The sequence below is a fragment of the Podarcis tiliguerta genome (genome assembly GCF_965153285.1).
Source record: "Podarcis tiliguerta genome assembly, chromosome: 2".
NCBI lineage: Eukaryota > Metazoa > Chordata > Lepidosauria > Squamata > Lacertidae > Podarcis > Podarcis tiliguerta.
Genome location: NC_139535.1, coordinates 17,658,484 through 17,685,866, shown reverse-complemented (window position 1 = coordinate 17,685,866; position 27,383 = coordinate 17,658,484). Strand labels below are relative to the sequence as shown.

The window sequence follows — 27,383 nt, the reverse complement described above, 5'->3', positions numbered from 1 at the left end:
ACCACCCTAAATGTCAATATTCTGGTCAAATCCAGCACTGCCAAGGCAGAGATAACATGGCTTTTACTTTCCTTGAGGAAAGCACCTTCCTGAGGCGAGGTTTCTAAGTACTTGATCAAGAAAGTACAACAGGTCATGCAAGTTCTGCAAGTGTGCACACATCCAGACATCTACCGTGGTGCAGTGTGTCAGATTATTTATAGGTGACGCTGGTGATAATAGGCTTGGCTTTGCACAAAGGATGCATGCGTAATTTTTTTGGGAAAGTTTTACCTTGAGGAAATCAAGCACTGGCTCTTGGATTTTGTCTTCCAGGTCAGCAATGAGTTTGTTGAGGAGAGAAATCTCCTTGGAGAGTTCAGTGATGTTCTCGTTCTGCCTCTTGGTGATGCCCTTCTCCATCTTGTCCAGCTGACCCAGAAGAAGCTGCTCTTGTTCATGCAGAAACTGGCGCATCCCTTCAAATTCAGAGAGGACCTTCTGTCTCTCAGTCTCTATGGTTTTCTTAAAGAAACAAAACCAAGATTGCCAGTTAGCAGAAGGCCTAACACCACCAAACAGTCTCAAAACACAACTTTGGCCAGCTAACGTCAGAATGGTGTCAATAAAAGGGCCCTTCAGAACGGTGGTTTTGGGGATTTTGGTTTGGCCGCTTGCCTCTTATAGATTCTAACCTCATCTACACAAGATCACAGGTTTGTAAGGGACCCCTGGGTGTCATCCAGACTGACCCCCTAAAAGCTGTAACCTTACCGTTACTCTGCCTTTAAAAAGAGCCTCTCCTTAAATTACAAGTGAGGACACCTACCGTCGTGTTTTGGGATGACAGCCAGACTTACACTTTCCAATACATGTTGCCATCACTTTCCTTATTGCAAAAAGCATTTTGGGATGTAGGCTAGTTGCTTACAAGCTCCAAATCCACTTTAATCGTGTGACCTGAATTTGCCAGTATGTGATTTGAATCCTGCCCCCAAAAAGACCCAGGAAGCATCTTTTCGTTTCCACAAAGGCTGTAGATGGAGAGTAATGATAAATAAGTACAAACAATAGATGGCAGCAGAGGATAAGGAACAGAGTTGTAATTTGCAAAAATAACAAGGGACACTCCTAACCTTTCACCTAGTTTGTCATCTGCACTGTAAATTTGTGCTCTGAGTCTGTTATGAGTTGAAACTGCTTTAACCAGCCACGTAACCAAGGTGCCTGCCCATGAAGTCAATTGGCACACAGAACAGAGGTCTTTGGCTGTGAACCTGTTGCTGTGGAACTCATCCAGATACCCCTTGCATTCTACTGTCATGTAACCCAAGTGAGAGCTGGATCATAAAGAAGGCTGATCGCCAAAGAATTGATGCTGGAGGAGACTCTTGAGAGTCCCATGGACTGCAAGAAGATCCAGCCTCTCCATTCTGAAGGAAATCAGCCCTGAGTGCTCACTGGGAGGACAGATCGTGAAGCTGTGGCTCCGATACTTTGGCCACCTCATGAGAAGAGAAGACTCCCTGGAGAAGACCCTGATGTTGGGAAAGATGGAGGGCACAAGGAGAAGGGGACGACAGAGGACGAGATGGTTGGACAGTGTTCTCGAAGCTACCAGCATGAGTCTGACCAAACTGCGGGAGGCAGTGGAAGACAGGAGTGCCTGTCGTGCTCTGGTCCATGGGGTCACGAAGAGTCGGACACGACTAAACGACTAACAAAAACAACCCAGAAGCAATGTTAAAGCACATTTATATTCTCTCTTCTGAGTGAAGATGTAGCCAAAGATATCTGTTCTCTGTGTAGCAATGCTTGACTGCCGGATTTCAAATTCAAATTCTTGTTATGCTCTGCGCCTTCAAGAGCAGCTAGATGGGCAGATATGTGAAGTGCATGATAATGCTTATCTCTGCTTTACCAGCTACACACTTCCATCACAATATTAAGCTGCTATGAAAGGCAAAAGAGTAGCCCCCCTCCTCAACCCTTTTCAGCTCTGTTATATTATACCCCCTCATTTGAGTCAATGCTGTACCCATTTGCCAGCTTGTAAGTAACAACTGATACCCACCAAAAGGTCTTGGCTTTTCTTGTCGTCCTGTGTTTTGAATTCCAGAAGCTCCTGTCTCTCTTTCTTCAAGAAATCCAGACGGGCCTGAATTTGTTCCTAAGATCCAAAAAACATAAAATTGTTGGGGTTTTTTTTATAAAAAAAGTTCCTGCATTTTTCGTGTACTTTGGGATCTGTTCTGCAGGAGAAAGTCCAATCCATACCTGGAGCCACCAAACAGATCTATACTGATAACTGAGAGATAAAGCAAAAGGCAGCCCTGTTTAGGGAAGTTTTATTTAATATTTAATGCTGTATTGTTTTTAACACTTGATTGGAAGCCGCCCAAAGTGGATGGGGAAACTCAGCCAGATGGGCAGGCTATAAATAACAAATTATTATTATTATTATTAGTCAGTTGGTTCCATCACATATTTTTTGCTGCATCAGGCTGCAGTTCACCATCTGTATAAAAACGGCATGCAAAATATTACAAGTTTAACATCCAGCTGGTAGGGGTGGGAAGGACCCACTCTCTGAAAAAGACTCTGGCCATAAAAACAGTACCAACTGTTATGTTGTGGGTGAACATATCAGACACAGAGATTCTTCAAAGCAGCTCTTTATTTGTAAGCTGGAACAGAACTGAACAGCAAAGAGCTCAGCTGGCCTGCTTTTATAGGCAGCCGACTGTCAACATTGTAGCAACAACAACCCAGGGTTTCCCGCCTAAAGTAACTGACGTGGACCTGAGTGAAAACTACATACATGATACTCCTTTTGGCCAGGGTGAGAACTTCAATACATAGCACCAACCTAGATGGACCAATGGTCTGTCTCAGTTTAAGGCAGGGTCCAATGCTACTAATGAGAAGGAGTGGGAATCCAGGCACAGAAATCTTGGTGGGACAGTGATGCAGAAAGGCTTAACCTCCGGCATTGCTGCTTCTCAAGCAACTACGTCATTCTGTTTATTTACTGCATTTTTATCCCAGCTTTCTTCCAGGGGGCTCAAGCTGCTCTGCAATAATTACACCCACCTTATCCTTATAAAACAGCCCTGTGAAATAGAGTAGGTCGGCCCCATGGTGAGTGAGGAATTGAATCAGGATCTCTCCAGTCTGATAAAAGTGGGAAATCCTATTGGCAAGAGGAACGCCAGGTTATGCAGAATTCATTGGAACCCTCCCCCAGGACCACATCATTCCTGACAGCAACTTGTATTTTTGCAGGGATTTGAGTAGGTGTGTGTGTGTGCTCCAATACTTCGGCCACCTCATGAGAAGAGAAGATTCCCTGGAAAAGACCCTGATGCTGGGAAAGATGGAGGGCACAAGGAGAAGGGGACGACAGAGGACGAGATGGTTGGACAGTGTTCTCAAAGCTACCAGCATGAGTTTGACCAAATTGCGGGAGGCAGTGGAAGACAGGAGTGCCTGGCATGCTCTGGTCCATGGGGTCACGAAGAGTCGGACACGACTAAACGACAACAACAACAACAAGTGTGTGTGCGCGTGCATGTGCACGCAGGGCCAGATTTAGGTTTGATGAGGCCCTAAGCTACTGAAGGTAATGGGGCCCTTTATATGCCCAGCTGTCCTTTGCCAACAACAAATTGTTGCTGTTTTTTGTGTTGAATATATGCTATATGGTAATTTATGGACCTAATAAATATCTAAAGCCATTTGCCCATGTTGCCATGCAACCAGTCCGTGCAGAATGTAGGCACCCTATATATAGAAATGAGCGAACCAGTGATATTTTAGGGAGCAAGTTAGCAGGCGGGGCCCATGACTTACATCACAGGAGCCTAAACAACGCAATACCCTGTTGCTGTATGTAGGTTTTATTTTATTTGTTTTTTATCTTTACATTTTTTGGGGGAGCCCCAAGAGAGTGGGGCCCTAAGCTATAGCTTGTTTAGCTTATATGTAAATCCGGCAGTGTGTGTGTGTGTGTGTGTGTGTGTGTGTGTGTGGAGTTGCAAGTGGCAGTGCCCATTAGGGTTGCCAGGTGTTTCAAGCCAGCAATCCTGCCTCCACTCAGAAGCTGAAAGCAGAGAAAGGCGATGCTTTTGCCTTGCTATTCCACCTGGCAGCACCACATGACAAGGATTTATTACACCTCCAATGTTTAATTTCTAAAATTAGATGCTTCTAGGCTCAGATCTGGCTCAGAGCTGCAGTCTCAGACTTGGAGGAAGGGGAAACAATTCTCACGTAGGCCACTGTCACAATGATGATTGACAAGGGAGATGCAGTCCACAGTTGGCTCTGTGTTATTTCACATGCTTAATGCTGATGGATACCGAACACAGGTTATGAGGTTCAAACCTAGTGATCCCTGGCTTGGATGAAGTCCTGCTTACCACTTTAATGTGCTGACCTACAATAGGCATCAAGGAGTATTAAAAGGAGGGTCATCTTCTCAATGTGCTCAGGCATGGAGAGATGATGACTAATATGCAGCCATGTTTCAGCCGGAGAGGGCGGGATACAAATTAAAGGTGTTTTTTTATTGTTGTTGTTGTTAAGGTTGCCTCCAGACTGACTGCATTTTGCAGGAATAATAATAAAAAATAATAATTTATTATTTATACCCCGCCCATCTGGCTGGGTTTCCCCAGCCACTCTGGACGGCTTCCAACAAAATATTAAACATTAAAAGCTTCCCTAAACAGGGCTGCCTTCAGATGTCTTCTGAAAGTCTGGTAGTTGTTTTTCTCTTTGAATCTGGTGGGAGGGCGTTCCACAGGGCGGACGCCACTACCGAGAAGGCCCTCTGCTTGGTTCCCTGTAACTTGGCTTCTCGCAGTGAGGGAACTACCAGAAGGTCCTTGGCGCTGGACCTCAGTGTCCGGGTAGAACGATGAGGGTAGAGACACTCCTTCAGCTATACTGGGCCGAGGCCGTTTAGGGCTTTAAAGGTCAGCACCTACATTTTGAATTGTGCTCGGAAACATGCTGGGAGCCAGTGTAGGCCTTTCAGGACCGGTGTTATGTGGTCTCGGCGGCCGCTCCCAGTCACCAGTCTAGCTGCCGCATTCTGGATTAGTTGTAGTTTCCGGGTCACCTTCAAAGGTAGCCCCACATAGAGCACATTGCAGTAGTCCAAGCGAGAGATAACCAGAGCATGCACCACTCTGGCGAGACAATCTGTGGGCAGGTGGGGTCTCAGCCTGCGTACCAGGTGGAGCTGGTAGACAGCTGCCCTGGAAACAGAATTGACCTGTGCCTCCATGGACAGCTGTGAGTCCAGAATGACTCCCAGGCTGCGCATCTGGTCCTTCAGGGGCACAGTTACCCCATTCAGGACCAGGGAGGAAATGTAGGTTTGCACAGTTAAAGGGGATTAAAGTGCTCTGCCAGCCTTGTGCCACTAACCTACTTTAAAAAACAAACAGACTTTTTTGCAGTTAGGAAAGTGATGGGGAAATGCATTGAAAACTGTGGGGTGAACAAACAATGGGAACCTGTGCATGTACACCTGCACAAGCAAATCAAGATGAATTGTCATCGTTGGTACCACCTTTCCTGCAAATAGAACAAATACTCAGTAAAGATCAGACCTAGTCTAACCTCTATGTAAGCCTCAATAAACAGGTCATTTAGAGGAGCCCTAAATGTCAATTTGCACTGCCATCTGCACGTCCTGACAGATCCCTGTTCCTTAGTACCTCCCAGCTTGGCTCCCATTCAGAGCTGGGCCAGGAGGCTTAGCCTTGGTATGTTTGCATTGCCCCTGCTAAGTGATGGCCCATGTGGACAAGCTCCCTACATTCCTATTAGCAAGCGATACCTGGAACTAACCAGTGATTCATGCATGGAGCGTTCTAGCTAAATTAACCTGAAGGCCTAAATATACATTGCCCAGGAGATCGGTGACTTGATCGCCCAATGTTTGTTTCTTCTTTACAGGAGACTCCAGGGGACTCCAAAAATGATCAGAGCAATGGCACAGTGGCGTTGGGACTGGCTGTGTTATTCCTGCTTCCGCACAGTTTTTCAGTGGTGGCTGTGAAATGCCCTCCCCTAGTGAGCTGCACCTGTCTCCTGTTTTCCCAGGCATCTGATGGCTCAATAATACTGTTGCTGGCAACCCCAAGGTTATTGGACAGAAGAAAGTTTTTTTACTGTGACTGCTTGTTGGGTTTTTTTTAATTTAAATTATTTTTGGAATGTTTTAATCTGTTTCGGAATGTTTTCCTTTGTTTTCTTTCTGTCTTATTTTTTCTTTTTTTAAAATTTTATTTTGACAAAGTAATAATCATACATAAATAGGAATAAAAATGTGCACCCCACCCCCGAGACCATTCCATTGTAACTATCCAACCTCCCAAAATTTCAACACCTCTTATGATGGTTTGACCCCTTTCCGTTTTAACAGTACAAATTCTACAAACCCTTTCCATATCTCCTCAAACTCGTTTCTCCTGCATATTCCCCAGCTCACCTTAATGGCACATGCTAATGTATCGTTAATGGCTATATCCCACACCTCTTTATACAATTCTTCCATTTTATTTTCTGCTTGCCCCTTCCACTTCCTAGCTATCATAATTCGTGCAGCTGTCAATAAGGGGTTTGGTGTTTTTTTAATGTGTATCTGCTTGCCACCCTTGGTGAGGAAAGATAGGAAATAAATTCAATTCAAAAAAAACAAATCACTGATCTATTCTTTGTTTATTACATTTACGTCCAAGCTTCCTTCAAACAAAGCTTTCAAACATAGCTTTAGTTTGTTTCATTTAGGTCTCACTTTCTTCCAAAAAGCTCATATTGGCATGTGGTTTGACACAAAAACACATACACACCCTTCAGGTTGCAAGAGTAATTTGGCAACAACAGACGGAGTGCTGCTGCTCCCAGTTCCTGCATGTGGGCTTCCCATAGGCAGAGGGAAAATTCTGGTCGAACAGAATGCAGAACAGAATGACCCACCAGGGTTCATCTCATGTTTGCTTTAAACTCACAACAACCATGTAAGGTAGGTAAGACTGAATGGGGACTGTCCCAAGGTCACCCAATAAACCCCGTGGCTGAGCGGAGATTCGAACCCACAACTCACCAGCCCTATCACAACACCTGGCTTTAACCTAAGGATGGGGAACCTGGTGTCATTGGACTACAACTCCCATCTTCCATGACCACTGGCCATGCTGTCTGGGGCTGATGGGAGTTGTAGGCCATCCCTGCTCTAAGCACCAGATCGCATTAACCCTGGGGTTCCCCTGTAACTTCCCATGACAGAACAACGTAGCTTCAATAAGATTGCTATGTAATGTGCAGTCAGACCATAGCCCCGATTTGAATCACTGCCCTTTGCTGAAACTGCTTTCCAACAGCCTTGGGTACCTATGTAAATTGGGAGCCCTTCACGGCAGCTGTATTAAAAATAAAAATAAAAAAGGAGACCCAGCTGCAGATTCCCACAAATAATATAATTATTATAATAATAATAATTTGTTATTTATACCCCGCCCATCTGGCTGAGTCTTCCCAGCCACTCTGGGTGGCTCCCAATCAAGTGTTAAAAACAATACAGCATTAAATATTAAAAACTTCCCTGAACAGGGCCACCTTCAGATGTCTTTTGAAGATAGAATAGCTGCTTATTTCCTTCACATCTGAAGGGAGGGTGTTCCACAGGGCGGGCGCCACCACCGAGAAGGCCCTCTGTCTGGTTCCTTGTAATCTCACTTTTCGCAATGAGGGAACCGCCAGAAGGCCCTCAGCGCTGGACCTCAGTGTCTGGGCTGAACGATGGGGGTGGAGACGCTCCTTCAGCTATACTGGACCGAGGCCATTTAGGGCTTTAAAGGTCAGCACCAACACTTTGAATTGTGCTCCGAAACGTACTGGGAGCCAATGCAGATCTCTCAGGACCGGTGTTATGTGGTCCTCAGTGCAAAGACCACTTGTGTAAAGGGAAGTTGGTGGAGGACCCGTAGCTCGAGCACAGAACAACTTGCCCCAAAATCTTCCAGGGCCAATGGACCAGCCCTTCTAAGCCTACAGCCATCCCTCCTTCATCAGCTGTAAATTCTATTTTAAGTTGCTATTGGCACTGCACAGCCGAAGAGCAAGCTGGGCTCCTGCCCTCCAGAGAAACAGTGTCAGCCTGTGACCTTATTCCCACTTTGGGAACTCTCCCTCCCAGAAATAGATCGGGAATTTGGTTACTTGCTTAACCTTTTCCTGCCTGACAAGGACAGGCAGCACAGGTGCAACTTACGCCTGCCCTCTAATGGGAAATTCAAGCTGCATTCTATGCACCCTTACCTGGGAGTCAGTCCCATTGAGCTCAATGGGGCTAACTAGGGAGCAGAGATATCTAGGCAGGCACTGCTATGCTTGGCTATTCTAAGAAGCCACATCCAGACTAGAGATGGGCACACCTGTCCATTTTTCTCTCAGCTTCTCAATTTTTTTTCTATTCTCAAGGCCTGCCCTCCACAATTCCACATCAGTTTGTGCATTTTTGTAAACGAAAACCACGTCCTTGTAAAAACTCAGTATTTCAGTGCAAATTTCCCCCCACCGACACAACTTCGTGTGCACTTTTGAATAAAATACACATTTCTGAAAAGCAATTTCTCTTCTACGATGCATTCCTGTATAGTATTTTCACTGATATATGCACTTGTATGCACACTTTGCTCTAGGACGTGCATATCTGCACACATTACGTGACTGGAGAACAGCGCTGCAAAATTTGGAGACATGCAAATTTGGGAAGATTGCTGTGTTTTAGTTGCATACTGCTTTGGAAAGTGCAAATTAGGTTTGCTTGTAAATGCAAACAGAATCAAATTATCTGTGTACATCCTTGAAACCTGCAACTTTCAGCTTTTGAGACCAGTTTCTATCCTGTGCCTTTAACCAAAGTCCCATATGGAACTTTTACAGTTTAAATAATATTTATATCCTGCCCTTCCAGAGGTGTCAGGGGAGAGAGAGAGAATACAGCCTGGGTCCTATCTAGCCATATGGTAATGGGGGCGGGGGGGGGATATTTTCTGACTGGAGGGCCTGATCATAAACTCCTGGACCCCTTGTGGGCCAAATCTGACAGGTGGATGGGCTCTTATGTGATGATGACAACATCCTGAGGGGGCTCAGAGAGTGACAGGCGCCAGTGCTCTTGCTCTCGTTCTAGGCCTCCTGGAAAAGCGAAAACCAAAGGCAGTCGAACCCTGAGATCTGCCATTCCTTCCCCTCTGCTCTCCCCCACTCCCCTTCTACAAATTCTGGAGAGAACTTTCCTCTCAGCTTTAAGGGTTGTCTTCTTAGCAGCAAACAATGTCTGTCTAAAGGCCTGTGAGCAATCCAGCTAGGGGCCACTCCCACCACACCTGCGCAGAACACCAGCGCATCAGATCTCTTACCTTGTATTCCTGGGCAGCCTCCTCTATGGGCACCACGGTGTGCGGCCTGTGGTCCCGAGACCGGTCGCACACCACGCAGATGGTCTTCTGGTCGTCCTTGCAGTAGAGCTTGAGGGCCTCCTTGTGCTTCTCGCAGAGCCCGTCTTCTTCCAGGCCCTTGCCGCCATGCATGATGAACTGGCTGATGATCTCCGACATGTTGGCCAACTGTCTGTTGGGCCTGAAGCTCTTCTCCTTGAAAACCTCCCTGCACTGAGGGCAGGGGAAATCGCTCTCCAGGCTCTTCCAGCTCTTGGCGATGCAGGAGCGGCAGAAGTTGTGGCCGCACTCGATGGAGACGGGGTCCTTGAAGTACTCCAGGCAGACCGAGCAAGTGGCTTCATCCTGAAGGTTGCCCGGCAGGAAGACGGCAGCCATGGCTCCTTCCTGGCCGGCTGGAGTGCCGTCGCCTCTTCCTCCTCCACCACCGTCTTCTTCTCCTTTAACTGCATACAGGGAACGAATGCTTGGCACGAAACACAAGGCGGGCCTTCCCGAGCCAGAAACCAGCTGGTGGCCCGAGGTCATCTCAGGAGTTTCTGGTTTCTTAAATTGGCAACAAGTCAGGACCGGGAAGCGAACTGTTTAGGCCTGTTTGGAGTTTCAAGAGGGGAGAGAAAAGGAGCAGCAGAAGGCCTCGTTTGGGCTGCAGACACAGAAGAGAAGCTTCCCGTGCCCGCGTGACGGGTGGCATTTCGTTTGCCTCAGCAGGGTTGGGGATAATGATTCATTTCTAACATTAGAGCTGAGGAGGCTCCACTGTGCCAGAATAGTCATTCCTTTGCATCTGGACACTGTCCTCAATAGTCTCAGATGTATAAGGGAGTGTTATTGGGTTGTTGTTGTTTTGTTTTTAATCGCAAATATTTTGTTTTTATATTGTAAACAGCCCCGAGATCTGCGGGTATAGGGCAGTATGCAAATTTAATAAATCATCATCATCAGAAGTCTGGTTCTAAATAGCTACGTGGGAAAGGCATTCTGTAGAAACTCAGGTAGGTAGCTGTATTGGTCTGCCGTAGTAAAAACAAAATTAAAAAATTCCTTCCAGTAGCACCTTAGAAACCAACTAAGTTAGTTATTGATATGAGCTTTCGTGTGCATGCACACTTCCTCAGATACACTGAAAGAGAAGTCACCAGACCCTCATATATAGTGAGAGGGTGGGCAGGAGTGTTACTCAGAAGGGTGGTGGGAATGGGTGATCGGCTGATAGGTGTAGTAAACCTGCTGACGACTGTTAACGACTGCAATGGTCTTACAGGAAAAAGCAAGGGGTGAGATAGCTAAAAATAGCTTTATCATCTATAATAATAATAATAATAATAATAATAATAATAATATCTTTATTGTCATTGCCCCCTTTGGGGACAACAAAATTACTTGACTGCTCCATAAAAACACTAATTAAACAATACAGTATAATACAGCAAGGGAGATTAGATGACTGGCAGGTGGCGGTGGGGAGCGATGGCCCCCCTCCGCCGCCGCCCAAATGCAAGCAAAAGTAAAGAAGGCTGGTTACCTACCTCAGTCCGGCCGCCTGGATACACTCCTGATCCTGAACTTGATCCCAGAAGAAAGAGCAGCAAAAGAGGCTTGAGCCCAGGAGTCAGCCTCCTTTCTTTGGCCTTAGGCCCACCCCCCGCCCAGCCGTCCATTGTCCTCCCTCGCCGAGGGCGGGTCAAAGGCCAGCTCAGACAGGTGGGTGGCACCGGCCCAGGTGAGCCTCACTTGGTGCTGCAAACCCCCGCCCACCTGTGGGGAAGGGAGGGCAGATATTATCATGTATAATGAGATAAGAATCCAATGTCTCTAGTCAGACCAGGTCTCTCCATGGTTTTAAGTTTGGTAATAAGTTGCAATTCAGCAACTTCTTTTTCCTGTAAGACCAATTGCAGTCGTTAACAGTCGTCAACAGGTCCTCTCACTACAGTGGTGCCCCGCAAGACGAATGCCTCGCAAGACGGAAAACCCGCAAGACGAAAGGGTTTTCCGTCTGCAGAGGCGCTTCGCAAGACGAATCTCCCTATGGGCTTGCTTCGCAAGACGAAAAATGGCGAAAAAAAACGAATTTTTTTTTTTTGCTCCAAAACCCCTTATTCTGCATCGCTAAGCTGCTAAAAGCATTTTAGCAGCAAAACCGCTAATCCCCCCCCCCTAAAAAAGCTGTTTTTAGCCCTTTTTTAGCCAATAGCGCTAATAGCGCTACTCCGTCAATGGGCTTGCTTCGCAAGACGAAAAAAACGCAAGACGAAAAGACTCCCGGAACGGATTCTTTTCGTCTTGCGAGGCACCACTGTATATTATAAGGGTCTGGTAACTTTTGTTTCAGTGTATTTGAAGAAGTGTGCATGCACACAAAAGCTCAAACCAATAACTAACTTAGTTGGTCTCTAAGGTGCTACTGGAAGGAATTTTTTTATTTTATAGAAACTCAGGTGCACAGCTTCTATTACTGCTCCCCATGTTTCGGGGGTGATTTTTGGTACTTGTAAACTGAGTTCAATATTATAACTTAGTGATGCCTTAGAGCAGGATTGCTCAAGCTTGGACCTTTGGCTGTTTTTGGACAATTCCCATGATCCCGGACCACTGGTCCTGCTAACTAGGGATGACATGAGTTGTAGTCCAAAAACAGCTGGAGACCCAAGTTTGGGAAAGCCTGCCTAGAGGTAGGGAACCCTGGAGGGTGGTGTCTTCGATACGTTCATTCAGAGAGCATAGAATCACCACAATCCTAATCCCATGGCATCTTGTTTTTTTAAGGGATTCAATGAGTAATGACTAGCACTCTGCACTGCCTGGAAATGAGAGAGGAGGCAAGACTAGCAAGAAAGAATTGCAGCATCTAAAGGGTTACTAGGAATGTGTCAGGATCTACAGTAATCTGGGTGCAGCTGCCCCAGGTGATAAAACTACTGAGCTCACATTTCTGTGTTTACTTTCTAGGATTGGAAAGTATGAGAACAGAAGTCAGTCTTATCTCTCTTCCACTGTATTGTACTTTTATACTTTTCTTTCTCTCCCTCTCTTGGAGAAGAAGTGAGAGAACGCCATGATTGCTTTGTCCTGTATACAGTCATACCTCATGTTACGTTTGCTTCAAGTTATGTTCTTTCAGGTTACGTTCCGCAGCGACCCGGAAAGGTTTACTTCTGGGTTTCACCGCTCGCGCATGCGCAGAAGCGCCAAATCGCACCGCACACCTGCATAGACACAGCGCTTAAGGTTGCGCTCTTTTCATGTTGCTAACGGGACTCTGGAACAGATCCGGTTCACAACTAGAGGTACCACTGTATATTGCTTAATAAATAACTTAGAATGCTACGCACACGCTCCACAATCGTTTCTTCTATGCTGATTGAGGGTGCACGTCTTTTGATATGTGTCGCTGGTGTGCACCAGGACTGATTTGTGAATGTCCCAGTGCTGTGCTTCATCAGGAAGATGCCCAGAGAGGTCTGTTTCATTCCGGGGGGCTGAATGTGCCCCCCAGGCATGTTCCGACATCCTATTTCAGTTGAGCATTACTTGAGCAACAAAGGACTTTATCCCTCAAGCTCTGACATGCTCCTGCCTGGGAGCAAACCTTATTAAATTTGGGGGGGGGGGGGCTTACTTCTGAGTAGGCATGTGCAGAATCTCCACAAAAGTACACCTTTCCTGAAAGGGCTTATTAAGAATATGGTGCTGGGGAAAGTACTGCTTATAGGGTGCCGCAGGGATCCATCTCCATTCCCACAGTTTAATAATAATAATAATAATAATAATAATAATAATAATGATGATGATGTTGTTGTTCTTTAGTTGTTTAGTCGTGTCCGACTCTTCGGGACCCCATGGACCAGAGCACGCCAGGCACTCCTGTCTTCCACTGCCTCCCGCAGTTTGGTCAAACTCATGCTGGTAGCTTCGAGAACAATGTCCAACCATCTTGTCCTCTGTCATCCCCTTCTCCTTGTGCCCTCCATCTTTCCCAACATCAGGGTCTTTTCCAGTGAGTCTTCTCTTCTCATGAGGTGGCCAAAGTATTGGAACCTCAGCTTCAGGATCTGTCCTTCCAGTGAGCACTCAGGGCTGATTTCCTTCAGAATGGATAGGTTTGATCTTCTTGCAGTCCATGGGACTCTCAAGAGTCTCCTCCAGCACCATAATTCAAAAAAATCAATTCTTTGGCTATCTGCCTTCTTTATGGTCCCGCTCTCACTTCCATACATCACTACTGGGAAAACCATAGCTTTTACTATACGGACCTTTGTTGGCAAGGTGGTAATAATAATATTTTATTTATATCTCGCCCTCCCCGGCCACATCAAGCCATTTCATGCTACCTGGAGAACCAGGCTTGGTTTTTATCAGTAGGTGGATGACACCCAGCCAGCTCTACCTATTTTCATCTCTTATTTCGAAGAACGCTTTGGAACTCCTTCAGCAAGTATGGCACTGAATGCAGGCCCAAAAGCTGGAGGGAGGGAGGCCTGAGAAGTTAGAATTGTGTGCACATTCCGTGTTAAGAAGCACATTCACATCTTGGTTGCACCTTTCACCAGCTGCAGCTCGTACTCAAGTCGCTCCCATTCCTATGAATTACATTTGGAAAGGTCTGTGAGGATCATCTAGTCCAAGCCCTTGCAATGCAGGGATCTTTTGCCCAATGTGGGGCTCAAACCCTGAGGTTAAAAGCCTCACGGCCCACCAACTGAGCTATCCCTCAACCCTTAGTAACATCTACATTGGATGACCGTAAAATGTTTTACAAGGGGCTCCCCTTGAACCAGGTGATTTCCAGTACAACTACCAGATCAGTGTCTGAGGTTAGCAGAATGAGTATTACAGTCATACCTCAGGTTGAAGTTGCTTCAGGTTGAGAATTTTTGGGTTGCGCACCGTGGCAACCTGGAAGTAACAGAACGCGTTACTTCCGGGTTTCGCCGCTCGCGCATGCACAGAAGCTCAAAATGACGTCACGCGCATGCGCAGAAGCGGAGAATTGCAACCCGCGCACATGCGGGTTGCATTCTGTTCTGGATGCGAACGGAGCTCGGGAACGGATCCCGTTCGCATCCAGAGGTACCACTGTATTCCTATGCTAAGTCATCTCCACTGGTCACACGTTTGTTTCCAAGTGCAATTCAAAGCACTGAACATTGAAGCCCACCATGTTGTGTGTCCCTCTCCCATTCAGATGGCCCAATGAGAAGGCGCCACAGCTAGAAGTGGCAGAGCGACAGGAGTCTGCACAAGGGGTTGAGACAGCAGAGAGAGAAGTGAACGAGTGACAAGAGCACCTCCATGTTCAGGTATATCCTCTGAAGAAACAACTGCTATTACACTGGCCAGCAAGGCAGGAATCAAGGGCCAGTGTGGAAGTATCAGCACCAGCAGGGGACGCAGGTGGCACTGTGGTCTAAACCACCGAGTCTCTTGGGCTTGCCGATCCAAAGGCCGGCGGTTTGAATCCCCATGACAGGGTGAACTCCTGTTGCTCTGTCCCAGCTCCTGTCAGCCCAGCAGTTCAAAAGCACGCCAGTGCGAGTAGATAAATAGGTACCGCTGTGGTGGGAAGGTTAACGGCATTTCTGTGCGCTCTAATTTCCGTCACGGTGTCCCGTTGCGCCAGAAGCGGTTTAGTCATGCAGGCCACAGCTGTCTGTGGACAAACGCCTGCTCCCTTGGCCTGAAAGCGAGATGAGCAATGCAACCCCATAGTCGCCTTTGATTGGACTTAACTGTCCAGGGGTCCTTTACCTTTACCAGCAGCAATGGACACACATTGAGGTAGGAGGTCATGTTACAGATGAGTCCCCTGTTGTCTGAGGGCACTACAGCCTGGCAGAGGTGGATGGTTTATTTTGGGAGGCTACACCAGAACCTTTCAGGGACATTAGAATTGCTGAGGAAAAGCTAGGGAGGTAGTGCCTGGGGTGCTCAGACCAGGCAGAGATTTGTAGTGTTACCCACAGAACCAACAGCAGGGTGGGTGGGCAGGCAAGCAAAGCAAATAGCATCCCTAACCTGACGTTGAGGTGTAAATGCAGATTTGTCACAATGGAACTTAGCTCCTTGGGTTACTTATCACATACAGATGAGACACAAACCTTTCTGGAATGGAACTAGTTTAACTGCAAAGAGAGCATCACACAGCTTAACGCTTCCCCATCCCTCCCAAACTCTGCCTACTGTTGGACCCCTGCTCATTAGAGGAAGACGATGTATGAAGGAGCAATGTGATTTGTGAAAACTAGGCCTTTCACCACAGGGGAAATCTGGGTTTATAAACATGGGCGCTGCTTTGCTGTAAGAAGCAGGCTGGGAAAGCCTATGGAGAAAGGAAGTCCAACAGACTGTGATTTCTTTCCAACTCTTAAACGTCACAGAAGTCATTACAGTGGTACCTTGGTTCTCGAACTTAATCCGTTCCGGGAGTCCATTCGTCTCCCGAAACTGTTCGAAAACCAAGGTGCGGCTTCCAATTGGCTACAGGAGCTTCCTGCACTCAATCGGAAGCCGTGTCGGACGTTCGGCTTCCGAAAAACGTTCACAAACCAGAACACTCACTTCCGGGTTTGCGGCGTTTGTTCCACAACTAAGCCATTCGAGAACCAAGGTACCACCAAGGAACTTTTACCTCAGTAGATGTAGAATGGAAGTTTTACAGTGCCTAATTTTGCCCTCTCCTGATGCTCAGCAGGGGGAGGATGGAATAAGGATTGCTGAAATGCTTTTTTTTTTTTTTTAAGAGCCACATATACACATCAAGCTACTTTGGATCATTTTCACACCGTTTTCCTGTTACTGGGAAGGCAACTTTATTAAAACAGGCTTATTTTTTCCTCTGGTATACAAAAAAAAAGCATGGCACTCCTTTCAAACTGGATCTCATTCACTCTAAAATCATGCTGTGTCCAATAAGTGCCATGTTCACAAAGGGAAACACCCATTCAGAAAAGAGATATTCCAAAAGAAGAGAGTGTGAAATGCTTTGAAGAACACTACATGTTTGGTGTGTTTTTTTAAAAAAAATGTAGCCACCTCAACTACTGTCCTAAGATTCTTTGCACAATGTTTAGATGCTATGTATTTGTCACCTTCAGGAAAATTGGAACACCCGGTTTAGCATTGTTGTGTGGAGGATTTGTACCAACTGAGTAAAGCAGTTGGCTTCGGAATGAACCAGTGGGAGGAAAGAGATCAATCTGCCCTAGAGAATGGATTAAAGGCTATCCACAAACAGATCTGCCACATCTGAGGATGCCCCATTCAGGATCATCACCTCTGTGCTAGGGTCACCCGCAGAGGAAGCAAAAAATTTCCGGATGAAGTGTTCCATTTTGAGCAAACCCTTTCAGTGGAATATAAATCAGCTGCTAAGTATTAAAGCTAAAATGCAGTTGCTTTTAAAGGAAAATAAATAAATAAAAAAGGTGTTAAATACGAACCAACTGAAAATGCAGTTAAAATTTCCATTTTTAATATCTTCAAGTTCCCCCCCACAAACTGAACAAGCTCGAACCTACCACTAGGAAGAGGAGTCTTGACAATCCTTTATATAATGAAGGATGTCCTAACAGCGATACTATTTTTTCAAGGCCTACAGTCTTCTTCATTCACAGTCCTTGTGCTATTCCATAGGGCAACATCGTAAGGCCTTGGTGCAAGGAGAACAGTTCCGCCACCTCCTCCTATTCTCCCAAAGATCACACAGAGGTAAAACACACAAACTTTCTTGCTCCCAAAGAGCTTGGTTCTCTGCTTTGGCCAGTTAGACATCTTTCCCCCCCGCCTCTTACACCGGGTCCATGGAAAGGAGTTAAAATCATGGACTCAGGATATCCATCTCATGGACCCCGGCTGGGTATTTCACCCCCATGTGCCTCAGAAATACAGAATGAGCGGGGAACCCCACCACCCACAGCAAGGGGTGGGTACGCGCCCCATTAAAAGAGGCCGGTGGGAACGTGAATATGGGGCCGTCGGTGTCCGCATCCGTAAAGGTCACACACTCCCCCACGTAGTCCAGGGACACTCGGATCCTCCTTGGGGGCTTGCTCAAGGACAGGGCGGTCACAGGGGACGTGAGGGCCCAGTGTTGGCCTTTCCACAACCCCACGGCCCAGATCCCTTCCTCTGGGCTGAACCCCATCATGCCCTTCTTCTTTGACGGGTCTCGGGTGACCCCGACTGCCCAGAATTCCCCATCGCCCACTTCCAACTCCCAGAAGTATCTCCCAGAGGTGAACCCGTCACAGCCCAGAACCAAAGCTCTGGAATCCAATCTTTTGGGTGCGTCGGGGACGTAGTCTAAGGCGGGAAGCCTCTCCTGGAGTTCTTCGCATCCTGCGTTCCTTCGGTCCAATGGTAGAAAAGAACTTGGTACATCCGGATAGAGAGCAGCATCTGCTGAAGGCATAAGGCAAGCCATTTTCAGTCTGAAACAACATTTGTTCCACAATGCAGAGGTGCCCCTCGCCTCCCACTTGGTGTACATTTCTCCATTTTTACTACATCTCTATTGCTATAATGGCTAGATCTGATGGGAGCTCAAGTCCTAAACATCTGGCGGGCAGACAAAGAGTACAGGGTTCAGGCCCACCACTATTACTGTTGTTAGCCACGCTGAGCCCGGCTTCGGCTGGGGAGGGCAGGATATAAATAAATTTTTTTTGATGATGATGATGATGATGAAAACTCACCTTTATCGTTCAGTGTTTTCACAGTCTCTCCTTTCTCCACGACAGATGTCACATTATCTAGAGAAAGAAAAGGTAGTTTTTCCTCCCAGCAAAACATCTCTTAAAGAAATCACTTAGCCCCCCACAATTCAGAAAGGAACTTGCCCGAGGCCACTGAGTGGTCTTCTTAGACGACTATTTCATCCTGGGTTTCTCGTGTTAGAAGTCAGTGTGCTTAAACATCATTTCCAGATGATAGTTACTAATGTGGATGCAGCTTGCTTTAAGGCAGCCTTTCTCAACATCTGTGCGTCCCCAGATGTTGTTGAACTACAACTCCCATCACCCCCTAGCTAGCAAGACCAGAGCTCAGGGATGATGGGAGTTGTAGTCCAACATCATCTGGGGACCCACAGATGTTGAGAACTGCTGCTTTAAGAGATGGCAATGGAATTTAGCGACTAAGTGATTCCCGTCTGCCATCATTGAACCTTCCCTTTCTCCCTTTTGTTAGCTTCCCATTAAACACAACTTGCAGTCTTTTCCTATCATTTTCTGCCATCACTGCCTTCCAGGACTGAGATCACAACGCCTCAGCAAGAATACAGAGCTCCCATTTTGCCATAATAACATCAGGGTACAAATACTGTAGAGAGGAATCTCAATTTATAAAGCAGTTTGTCTTTGCTGTGAGCAACCCTTACCAAAACCAAGTTAAATGCTAAGCTGCAGTAACTGGAGGGAGTGAGGTCCGGAGGCTGAAAAAGTGGCTCCTCAGCTTAGGGCCACGCAATGAATTCATGACTTTCAGTTCACAGTTAAGTGCCCTTAGACAGCTCCTGGTGAAACCCCATCTTTCCTTGTGCCTCTACACAATCCAGAACCACATTCCCTCCCAAAGTTATGTGAGGACTTCTATCTGAACTGGATTTCAATGCACAGTGTCAATTTTTTAAAACGAAAAGCCGAAGACACTAATTAGAATTTAGGTTATTTTCAGATGGTAAAGAGCCAGGCGTTAGAAGTTCCGCATTCTCTTCAGCCTTTTTTTTCCCTGTACCTTGGAATCTATTTAGAGTTTCCTTCAGAAGCATCCCTTTCCGTGAGAAGTTCTCCAGCCTCTCTTCGAGCTTAGGAGAAGCTTCTTCGGATGGCTGGAAATGCCCTGCTGCACACCTGCATTTTGAAAGCAAAAAGAGAAAACGCCTAGTATAAATAGTCCAGTCAGCCATGACCTACGTTCCTCTTCAAAGGCCATAATGGTCTAGCCAAGCCTTCCCCAACTTGGCATCCTCCAAATGTTTTGAACTGCAGCTTTCAGCATCCCTGAGCATTGGTCATGCTGGCCGGGGCTGAAGGGAGTTGGAATCCAATGTACAGGATGGTCCTTTCTGGCCACGTGACACTTTTACTGGTTCGAGGAAACCAAGCAGACATATTATTAAGTAATATATCTCACTAAATCAAATGCTACCAGTGTGAAATTTTGCAATTCCAAATCTCTCTTTTACCATTGTCTTTGGTCTCAACATTTGCAAAGGACCGTTTCAAATTTGCAACGAGGCAAATGCCTCAAGCAGCAGATTTTGGGTGCAGTGAATGCAGCAGAGCGGGGGACAAACCTCCTTCACACCAGAAAGTTCTCCTGCGTAAGCTCTGCCACAACTGCCAACCGAATCTGTGAGGCTTGTGCTGGATAATTTTATGGTGGGCTGTAATATACGAGGGTGCCATTTGCACTCCCCACTTCAGGTACCAACATGCCATGAGCTGGTCTGGGGACTGAAGGGATGCAGTTTTATGTGACAAGCTACCGAGTGAAGCCACCCCCCTCCCAAGCTTTGTTCCTGCTCCGTCACGTATCGTATAGGGAACCTGTGGCTGCCCAGATGCTGTCGAGCGGCAACTCGCATCATCTCACACCACTGGCCACACAAGCAGAGGCAGAGAGAAGCTGGAATCCCACCACCATGTGGAGGGCCACAGATTCCCTACCTGTGACAAATGAGCCGAAGGGCTGCTTCCGGTTGCAAATGTTCCTAGGGTAGGATGAGCAGCCATTTTGAGTCCCTGGAAGCAGAGGGATCTAAATGCTGCCTTGAACACTGCTCTACTGCCCTGGTACTTGAAAGGCTGGAGGAGCAACAGGCGCACGACTTTCCTTGGTCTGCAAGCTATCAGCAATTTGAGGACTAGGAATGTCATTTTTGAGGTTTTTGGGAGGGGGGATGGGGAGACACAATAAATCGCCACATACCTGCTCATTGTTTTTTTAATGTCCTAGAGAGAGAGAAAGAGAGAGAGAGAAAGGAGCTAAGTCCCACAACGCTTTGCACTAGGAGCGAGTCATAAGCTAAAAGGGGAGCCTGCCTCTGCACCCCCCATCTCAGGCTGCAGAGGACTTCCGAGAGTGCTATCAAAGGCAGGAGGGGTGGAAGCTTTGTTCTAGCCTCTGCTGCTTCACAAGGCAGGGGGTAAGTAGCCTGCCCCCCCAGTTGCCCTCAGGCTCTTACCTGGGATCCTAGAGGTGGAACATCTGGTGAGAGCTCCAAGACAGGAGAGGTGGGGGGTGCTCTGGTTACACACGGGAGCCTTCGCGGCACGGTGGTCTCCCTGGTGCTGCAACTGTTTCTCTGAGGAGAAGGGCTGCCCTAGTTTTTAGCAGCCTTCTCCTTCCCGGACTGTCCTCCCACCCCGTCCTGCCGGTGAACAGGCTGGCTTCTCGCCCCCACCGGGGCCTGCCCACCGGCTGCCTTTCGCCTGGAGCCGCTGGCTCCTTCCCTCAGCCATGCCACCCACACGACCTCTAAGTGCGCTGCTGCTGTCCCGACAGGCACACCGCGTCGCCGCTGAAGAGGGGGTGCACCTCGGCAGAGGCAACGGCGCCCCGCTCCCAGGAGCACAGGCCCCGGCAGAGCCTCCGCAATCTCCCCAACCCGCGATCACTGCGTCGCACTCTTCACCATCACCTGTAGTGACTCTCTGCACGCCACAGGTTACCTAAAATCGTCTCCTTCTTGCTTGTGATCAGAGAGCTGGTTTCAAAGTAATTAAAGGAGAAAAAAAAAGATTCTGTGCCAAGGGATCAAGTGCGCAGGAGCTGCTGCTCGTTTTTTTAAAAAAAACAAACCAGCCTCACATCCTTGGGATAGCTACAAATGACGTTCACCGCAGAGTGGACCACAGGAAGAACCCTAAGGAGATCCCAGAAAATGCAGGCTTTTTTTTTTGCAGGCACACACACTCCACAAGCCCCTTTTGTTTTCCTCCAAACGAGTCAGGAAATAAACCCCGCTCGCTGGCCGTAAAAACACAAGCGGCGTCCCTCCCCCGGTATCCCCGCGGCATGCAGTCGTCAGCATTATTCCAGAGACTGAAAGCTCAGAGTGACGTTTGTTCCAGTCCCACAGCCACAGCAGTGCCCCGAGTCCCCAAAACACCCTTAAGAGAGAGAACCCATAGGAACAGGACTGTACGTACTAGAGGTCTGCATGGCAGCCATACCCGATGTGTCCCGACATGAACCTGAAGGAATGAGGTGATCCAGGCCAGCTTCTCAACAGCCTTCAGGTCAGGCTGAGGGACCTGGAAGTACATCTGCCAACAGCAGAGTGCTCTGGTGTCATAGCCTTCCGCAAGGGGAGGAGCTACAGCGTCCCAGCCGTCCTTTGCAAAAGCCAAAGGGCGCTCTAAAAGAAGGCGAGTCGAGATCAGAGGGACGCTCCCCCCCCCCTTCGGAATGGCCGTTTCGCAGCTCTCCGTAAGCTGGAACCATGGAGCTCCTCCTTCCCCCTCCCACCTGGCTTTGGCTCCTAAGGAACAGCCTTGCCACCTGCGCAGGGGGGACTATCGCAGCACTTGGGCATGCGGGACAGCTGATGGGGGTCCGCCTAGGAAAGAGACCCCGAATCCAGTATAACAGCACATATGCCGCTGCCTCCAGGAGGCTCGTGCCCCGCCAGCATCCTGTACACAAAACAGTTTGCTGCCCGTTCCAGCAGGGAGAAGGTCTAAGCTCTGCCTGGTCCAAATTCCTGTGGTGGCAAGGAAGCGGCAACTCCCGTTTTCAGATACTTGCGGGCTCCCTAGAGCTCCAGTGCCGGGGCCCCCCAGTGCCGGGGCCCTTAACCCACTGCTAGTCTCCGCTCCAGGCCAGAGAGAGAGGTCTCTGTTGATTGCAAAATCTCACCTGCAAAAATTCGGCTGCCGGTTGCTTACATTTCACCTCCATCTCGGCGATCACATCGCCGAGACGGGAAAGCTCTTCCGAGAGTTTGGTAACCATTTCGTCCTTCCGCTTCTCTATCTCTTTATCGAGCTCTTCTAGCTGGGCGAGCAGGCGCTGCTCCTCATCTTTGAGAAACTGGTGGAGGCGCTCGAATTCAGAGATGATCTCCTGTCTCTCTGCTTGGACGGTTTCCTGTAATGACCACAGGTAAAATGGGAGTTAAGAGAGCCCTTTGTGGGTGCACAAGAAAAAGATTGTCATTACAGCCCTAAGAACACAGCAACCAAACAAGACTGTGTTATGAACCAGCACAAGGGACAGTGCAGACACAGAAGACATGAGGCCAAAATAGACTATGACAAGGCAAAATAAAAATGACCAGGGAGTAGCTGGGGACGGGGGGGACGGGGGTGGGAGACGTTATCTAAAACCAGCAGGCGTCTGCAACACTTCCCTCCCTTCTCCCTACCACTACCCCATCATCCCCTGGAACGGCCTCCATCTCCCCTCCAGGTGGACCTGGAGGGGTTGAGAAGCATGTTTTGTTGTATAGCATCTGCAACCCAGATTCTTCAGTCCCTGGACTTGGCAAAATAGCCAGCCTGGTTGGAGGATAAGGCTGCAAGAGGAGGCTGCAGCAGAAACAGGAAAATGCTCAGCACCCCGCCTGAGGACTGTTATCCAGGACAAACATCCCACTTGTCCATCGTATGGGACCCAACCATGGATAGCTTGCTCTGCAGGATGAAATCAAAATATTTATTTAGGACCATCAGCTAGCTATTACACAACAAGCCACTAAAAGAGACAAACATCAAGAACAAAATAGTGACTGCCTCTTCAGGCAAACACTCAGATATAAAAAGTTTTGTGTGGTTTTTTTACAACAGGAACAACTTATCTACATTTTTTTTAATGGGAAGCAAGGTATTGTGTTATTCCTGAGCTTGTGATGTGGGTTTTCTTGAAAAGTTTGTGTTTGTGTTGGGGGGGGGGGGGAATCCTATGCAAATTATGCAAAAACAGCGTAATTTGCTAAAGATAGTTAGCACTGACTTTTATGAACCTGTAGAAAAAAATGGGATTTGGGGGCGGGGCGGGGAGTAATACGGCCAAACAACAACAACCACCCCTCAAGACCCAATGTCTCTGTTCCTGATCACCAATGGCAACAGGTACCTACCATGTAATCCTGAATTTTCCTCTCTCCAGTCAGTTTCTGGCTCCACAGCGTGTTCTTCTCCTGCTTCAGGATCTCTAGTTGCGCCAGAACCCTCTCCTGAGAAAACAGAAGTGGCTTGAGATGGGAGGGAGGGAATCAGAGGTATCAAGGAGTTTGTTTTAGTATAGATGTATAAATATAGTTCAGTTGGGCAAGAGGCTTTTTTGCCTTCAGGTGACTCTGTCATGAGAAAGACAAGGTAACCTGCACCCAGAAGCCTTTTCCCAATCTGAGGAACAAGAAGGTTTGGTTTCTTCAATAGCCCCATACGGTTGTGTGCACTCCATAGAAAGAAAAAAGAAATCAAATCCATATGCTGAATGCATTGCATTGTTAACACTTCTGCTAGTCTTAGGAAGAGAAATACTGACACACTACTCCTTTCCTTACAACTGGGAGTCCTGCCGGGCATCTCTGTGGCGTCCCATACTTTATAACTGGGAATGTATTTTCATACTTATCTTTTCAACCACAAGGCTAAATACTTGGTTCTTTATAATAACCTCAATACGCTGTTTCTGCAGGTATTAAAACCTATGTGTGCCTGTTGAGACCTAAATCAACACTAACAATATACTTGGGCTAACAAGTTCTCCTTAGCTGGCCCAGCTATCACTTAAAATTGGGTGGGGCAGTTTTTCGGTATCTGGGATACAGAATGTTCTGTTGGAATTTGGCAGCTGGAGAGCAGGGGCACACAAAGATGAAGCTATTACCTATTGAATAATTTGTGGTGTTAAAATTCTTGAGCGTGAAGAAGCCGACAGCAAAAAAGAGTTATCAGAAGCTCACTAATGTGAATTGCCCGAAGCACAAACGAAGAAACTTAACACTGTGGCAAGAACACCACCTTTTCTCAACTCAATATGATAAATGGCGCAAGAGCAAATATGAGAAGAGCTCTCAAAAAAAGATGGGGGGAAATCAGTAGAATTTATTTTCAAGCAAAAATGCACAGGAAGGAATAAAGTTAGAAATGTTTGTTTTTCTGAGTCCACTTCTTGTAAATGTTACTGTTCCAATTCATAAGTAATCCAAGCTTCTAGGTCTATAAGCAGGGAATATGACACAAAGAGGGGAAAGTTACTATTCAGAAACTTCCATCAGTTGACAGGCCATTGTCACTGCGCTGGACCTTAAGAATAAGAAACAAGGAACAGGTAACTTGACACTTTCGTGAATACAAAAGAATCAGGCTGAATGGTCTCTAATCCTCTATTGATAAATGCATTGACATCATTTTGTTTTCAGAGGTTGCTAGGCACCAGATTTGGAAACCTGTTTTCAACATAAAGCTAAGGATCCACAGTTCTTCCAGCTGATTTGATGTCCTGTAGAAACCAGAGGTGCCAAAATAAGCTAGAAATCTGATGACTAAAGAGCCCTCCACACACCTTCTAACCCAATTATTTCTCCATCCTACAGCCAAGCATTTTTTCAGAAGATCACAGCTTGGAATGCTACATAGACTCACAACTATGCGATCATTATTGCAAGAAAAAGACCCAAGCCAACAATATTTGAACATAATTTTCACTCAAGATACAAAAGTAACCAGAAAGATGGAAGTTTAAAGGTCTGTGTAAGCATAATTCTTTATCCAGAATAAACCTGCCTTATAAGAAGGAAAATTTATTTCCAAACATGGCTTAGTAAGAGATACTTCTGGCGCCAGGTATAAAACAGCCAGAGAACAATGAATACTATTATTTTACTGCTGTTGTTACTTTATTTTACAAAAATGCTCTGCTATTAAAAGATGAGGAAAGATAAAAAAAGAAAGTAGCGAGTACAGAATATAAATTGGCCATTTTTAAGCATCACTCCAGCGCTCTCTGAACCCATAAGTGATGCAGTCAATCATTAAAAACCTTATGTTCATTACAGCAACAAAAAAACCAAGCGATGTTAAATTATTGCAGCAAAATGTTTTCCTACAGCCAAAGAAGCATAGCTTTCAACCTTCCTTTTGTGGGAAATCCCCTTATTGCAGCACCGTTTCCTGCTGCTTCCCGCTATCCCGGATTGTTAGATATCCCGTAGACTGTCCCCAGGACAGGTGAGGCTGCCGGTCCCTTATTTTCAAATCCGAAAGTTGACTGCTATGCAAAGAAGTTGGAGTTATAAACGCTTTGCTAGGAGAATTCAATAACCCCGTCCCGTGTGCTGTTTTGTTTGTGCTAACCACTGCCCTAATAATGGATTTTGGAGGGAGCTGAACGGGCCACCAGGACTACCTGCTCCTGCTTGCTTTGCTTGCCACTGATTGCTTGTTTCGGAGAGCTCTCCCCCTTCCTTCCTTCTTTCCCTTACCCTGTAGTCCCGGGCTGCCCTCTCGACGTGGAAGACGGCGTGCGCCCGGTGCTCCTGGGACCGATCGCAGTGCGCGCAGATGGGCGCCTGGTCCTCCTCGCAGAAGAACTGCAGCACGTCCCGGTGCTTCTCGCACAGCTTCCCTCCGGCGCCCTCTCCGCATCCTCCTGACGACAACCTTCTGGGCAGCGGGGGCGACGTCGCCAAGTCTGCCGCCGGTGCTGCAGGAGCCGCTGGCGCTACGGGCGACGGCGGGGTGGGCGGCGTCAGCGACAGCAGCGGCGGGGGCTGCGGAGGCGCTGCTGCCGGTGGTGGCGGTGTCGGTGCGCATACCGGCGCCGGAGACACTGCGGGGGCCACTGTCATCGGCTGGTGCTGCTGCTGGGGCAGCGGCGGCGGCGGCGCTACCACCACGGGCGCCGCCGGCAGCGCGACTGCCCCTCCGGGCCCGGAATCGAGCCTCTGCCTCTTGGGCCTGTCCGCCACCAGGCTGGCCAGGAGCGGCGGCGGCTTGATGGGCCGCAGGTTCCTCTTGCGGGCGGTGGCGCCGCACTCCAGGCAGGAGATGTTGATCTTGGGCTCGCCCAGGCGCTGCCCGATGCAGGCCGTGCAGAAGTTGTGGCCGCACGGCAGGCACACCGGGTCCGGGCAGTAGACGCGGCACAGCGAGCACCAGGTCTCGCTGGGGCAGCGCGGGCCCGCCGGGATCTCGGCCGGGGTCGTGCCGGGCGGAGGCGAGTCCGGCGGCGACGGCGGAGACAGGACGGACGGCAGCGGAGGCAAGAGCGGCGGCGGCGGCGCCAGCGGGCCGCCCACCGCCAGGCCCGGGTGCTGAGCGCCCCTCAGGCGGCTGCGGAGGAGCCGCTGCTGGAGCTGCTGCTCCGCCGACATCCCGCCGCCAACGCCGCCGCCGCTCATGACGCCAGCCCAGCCCAGCTCCAGCCTGCCTGCCTGCCCGCGAGGACGCCGACGACGCGCCTGCTCCCCTTCCGGCGGACGCGCCACCCGATTGGCTGAGCCGACAGGCGCTGAGCGGAAGCGAGGGGGAAGCCGGGAGACGTTACGGCCGTAACCCTTCGCGCGCTGGGCTCCAGGCGGCAAAGCGGGAAAAAGCAACGGCCCGCTGGAGAAGCTGGAGCAGCGTGCGCGTCGACGTCACGCGGGCCTCCAACTCCCATCAGCCCCAGGCCAGGATGGCGAATGCTCGGGGATGATGGGAGTTGTAGTCTTTCTTTTTTCCCCAAAAAATTTTTAATTGGTTTTCACATTATAAACAAAAACATAAGACAAACAAACATAAATCAATAAGTCTTATTGAAAATTACACTTATTAACATTGTTAAGTGGCTTCCTCGCTTCCCCTTGGTCGAATTTCATTGCATATCCTTTTAACGGTTTTCCAAATCACAGTTCTTATAAAATTTAACTTAAACATTAACATCCTTAAATCTTCTCATTATGAAATTAAACATATTCATTCATCCCTA

The 27,383-nt window shown here is 48.0% G+C and overlaps 2 protein-coding genes and 1 long non-coding RNA gene across 11 annotated transcripts in view; 1 reads left to right on the top strand and 2 right to left on the bottom strand.

Moving 5' to 3' along the window:
• The window catches only part of LOC310670490 (E3 ubiquitin-protein ligase TRIM7-like), a 329,122-nt gene extending 318,547 nt beyond the window's left edge, over window positions 1-10,575 (bottom strand). For all 4 annotated transcript variants that reach the window (XR_014507580.1, XR_014507581.1, XM_083425930.1 and 1 more), the window contains exons 1-3: window positions 9,420-10,575; window positions 2,054-2,149; window positions 274-504 (exon numbers count right to left, since the gene is read on the bottom strand). Coding sequence is in view for 2 of the 4 variants with exons in the window: in XM_083425930.1 (XP_083282056.1) it covers window positions 274-504; window positions 2,054-2,149; window positions 9,420-9,986 (894 nt within the window). In the remaining 2 variants the exon portion in view is untranslated. The remainder of the gene's footprint in view (window positions 1-273; window positions 505-2,053; window positions 2,150-9,419) is intronic.
• Window positions 10,576-11,992: 1,417 nt separating this feature from the next.
• On the top strand, window positions 11,993-20,488 carry LOC310671118. The gene is made up of 3 exons (XR_014507801.1): window positions 11,993-12,748; window positions 14,647-14,761; window positions 19,886-20,488. It is a non-coding gene; the product is annotated as an uncharacterized lncRNA (long non-coding RNA).
• LOC310670222 (E3 ubiquitin-protein ligase TRIM15-like) lies at window positions 16,911-26,901 on the bottom strand. Of its 6 annotated transcripts, none has more exons than XM_083425133.1 (9): window positions 25,897-26,877; window positions 23,545-23,640; window positions 22,323-22,553; window positions 21,614-21,730; window positions 20,647-20,766; window positions 20,391-20,413; window positions 19,194-19,309; window positions 18,155-18,211; window positions 16,911-17,861 (listed from the first exon to the last, which is right to left on the bottom strand). In XM_083425133.1, the coding sequence occupies exons 1-9, from the start codon at window positions 26,812-26,814 to the stop codon at window positions 17,278-17,280; spliced, it is 2,262 nt and encodes a 753-aa protein (XP_083281259.1). In that variant the 5' UTR covers window positions 26,815-26,877; the 3' UTR covers window positions 16,911-17,277. The 6 variants fall into 6 exon arrangements, with proteins under 6 accessions (XP_083281259.1, XP_083281260.1, XP_083281261.1 ...); XM_083425134.1 differs by having other exon boundaries at window positions 16,911-17,858; XM_083425135.1 differs by lacking the exon at window positions 21,614-21,730.
• Window positions 26,902-27,383: the final 482 nt, after the last annotated feature.

Bases quoted from the DNA above. Each gene is read 5' to 3' on its own strand.
- LOC310670222 (XM_083425133.1), bottom strand. From the start codon at position 26,814: ATGAGCGGCGGCGGCGTTGGCGGCGGGATGTCGGCGGAGCAGCAGCTC. The intron at 20,414-20,646 runs GTAAGAGCCTGA...CTCTCTCTCTAG, and splicing joins TTCCACCTCTAGGATCCCAG to GACATTAAAAAAACAATGAG. The intron at 18,212-19,193 runs GTACAGGGAAAA...TTCTTTCTCTAG, and splicing joins AACTCTAAATAGATTCCAAG to ATAATGTGACATCTGTCGTG.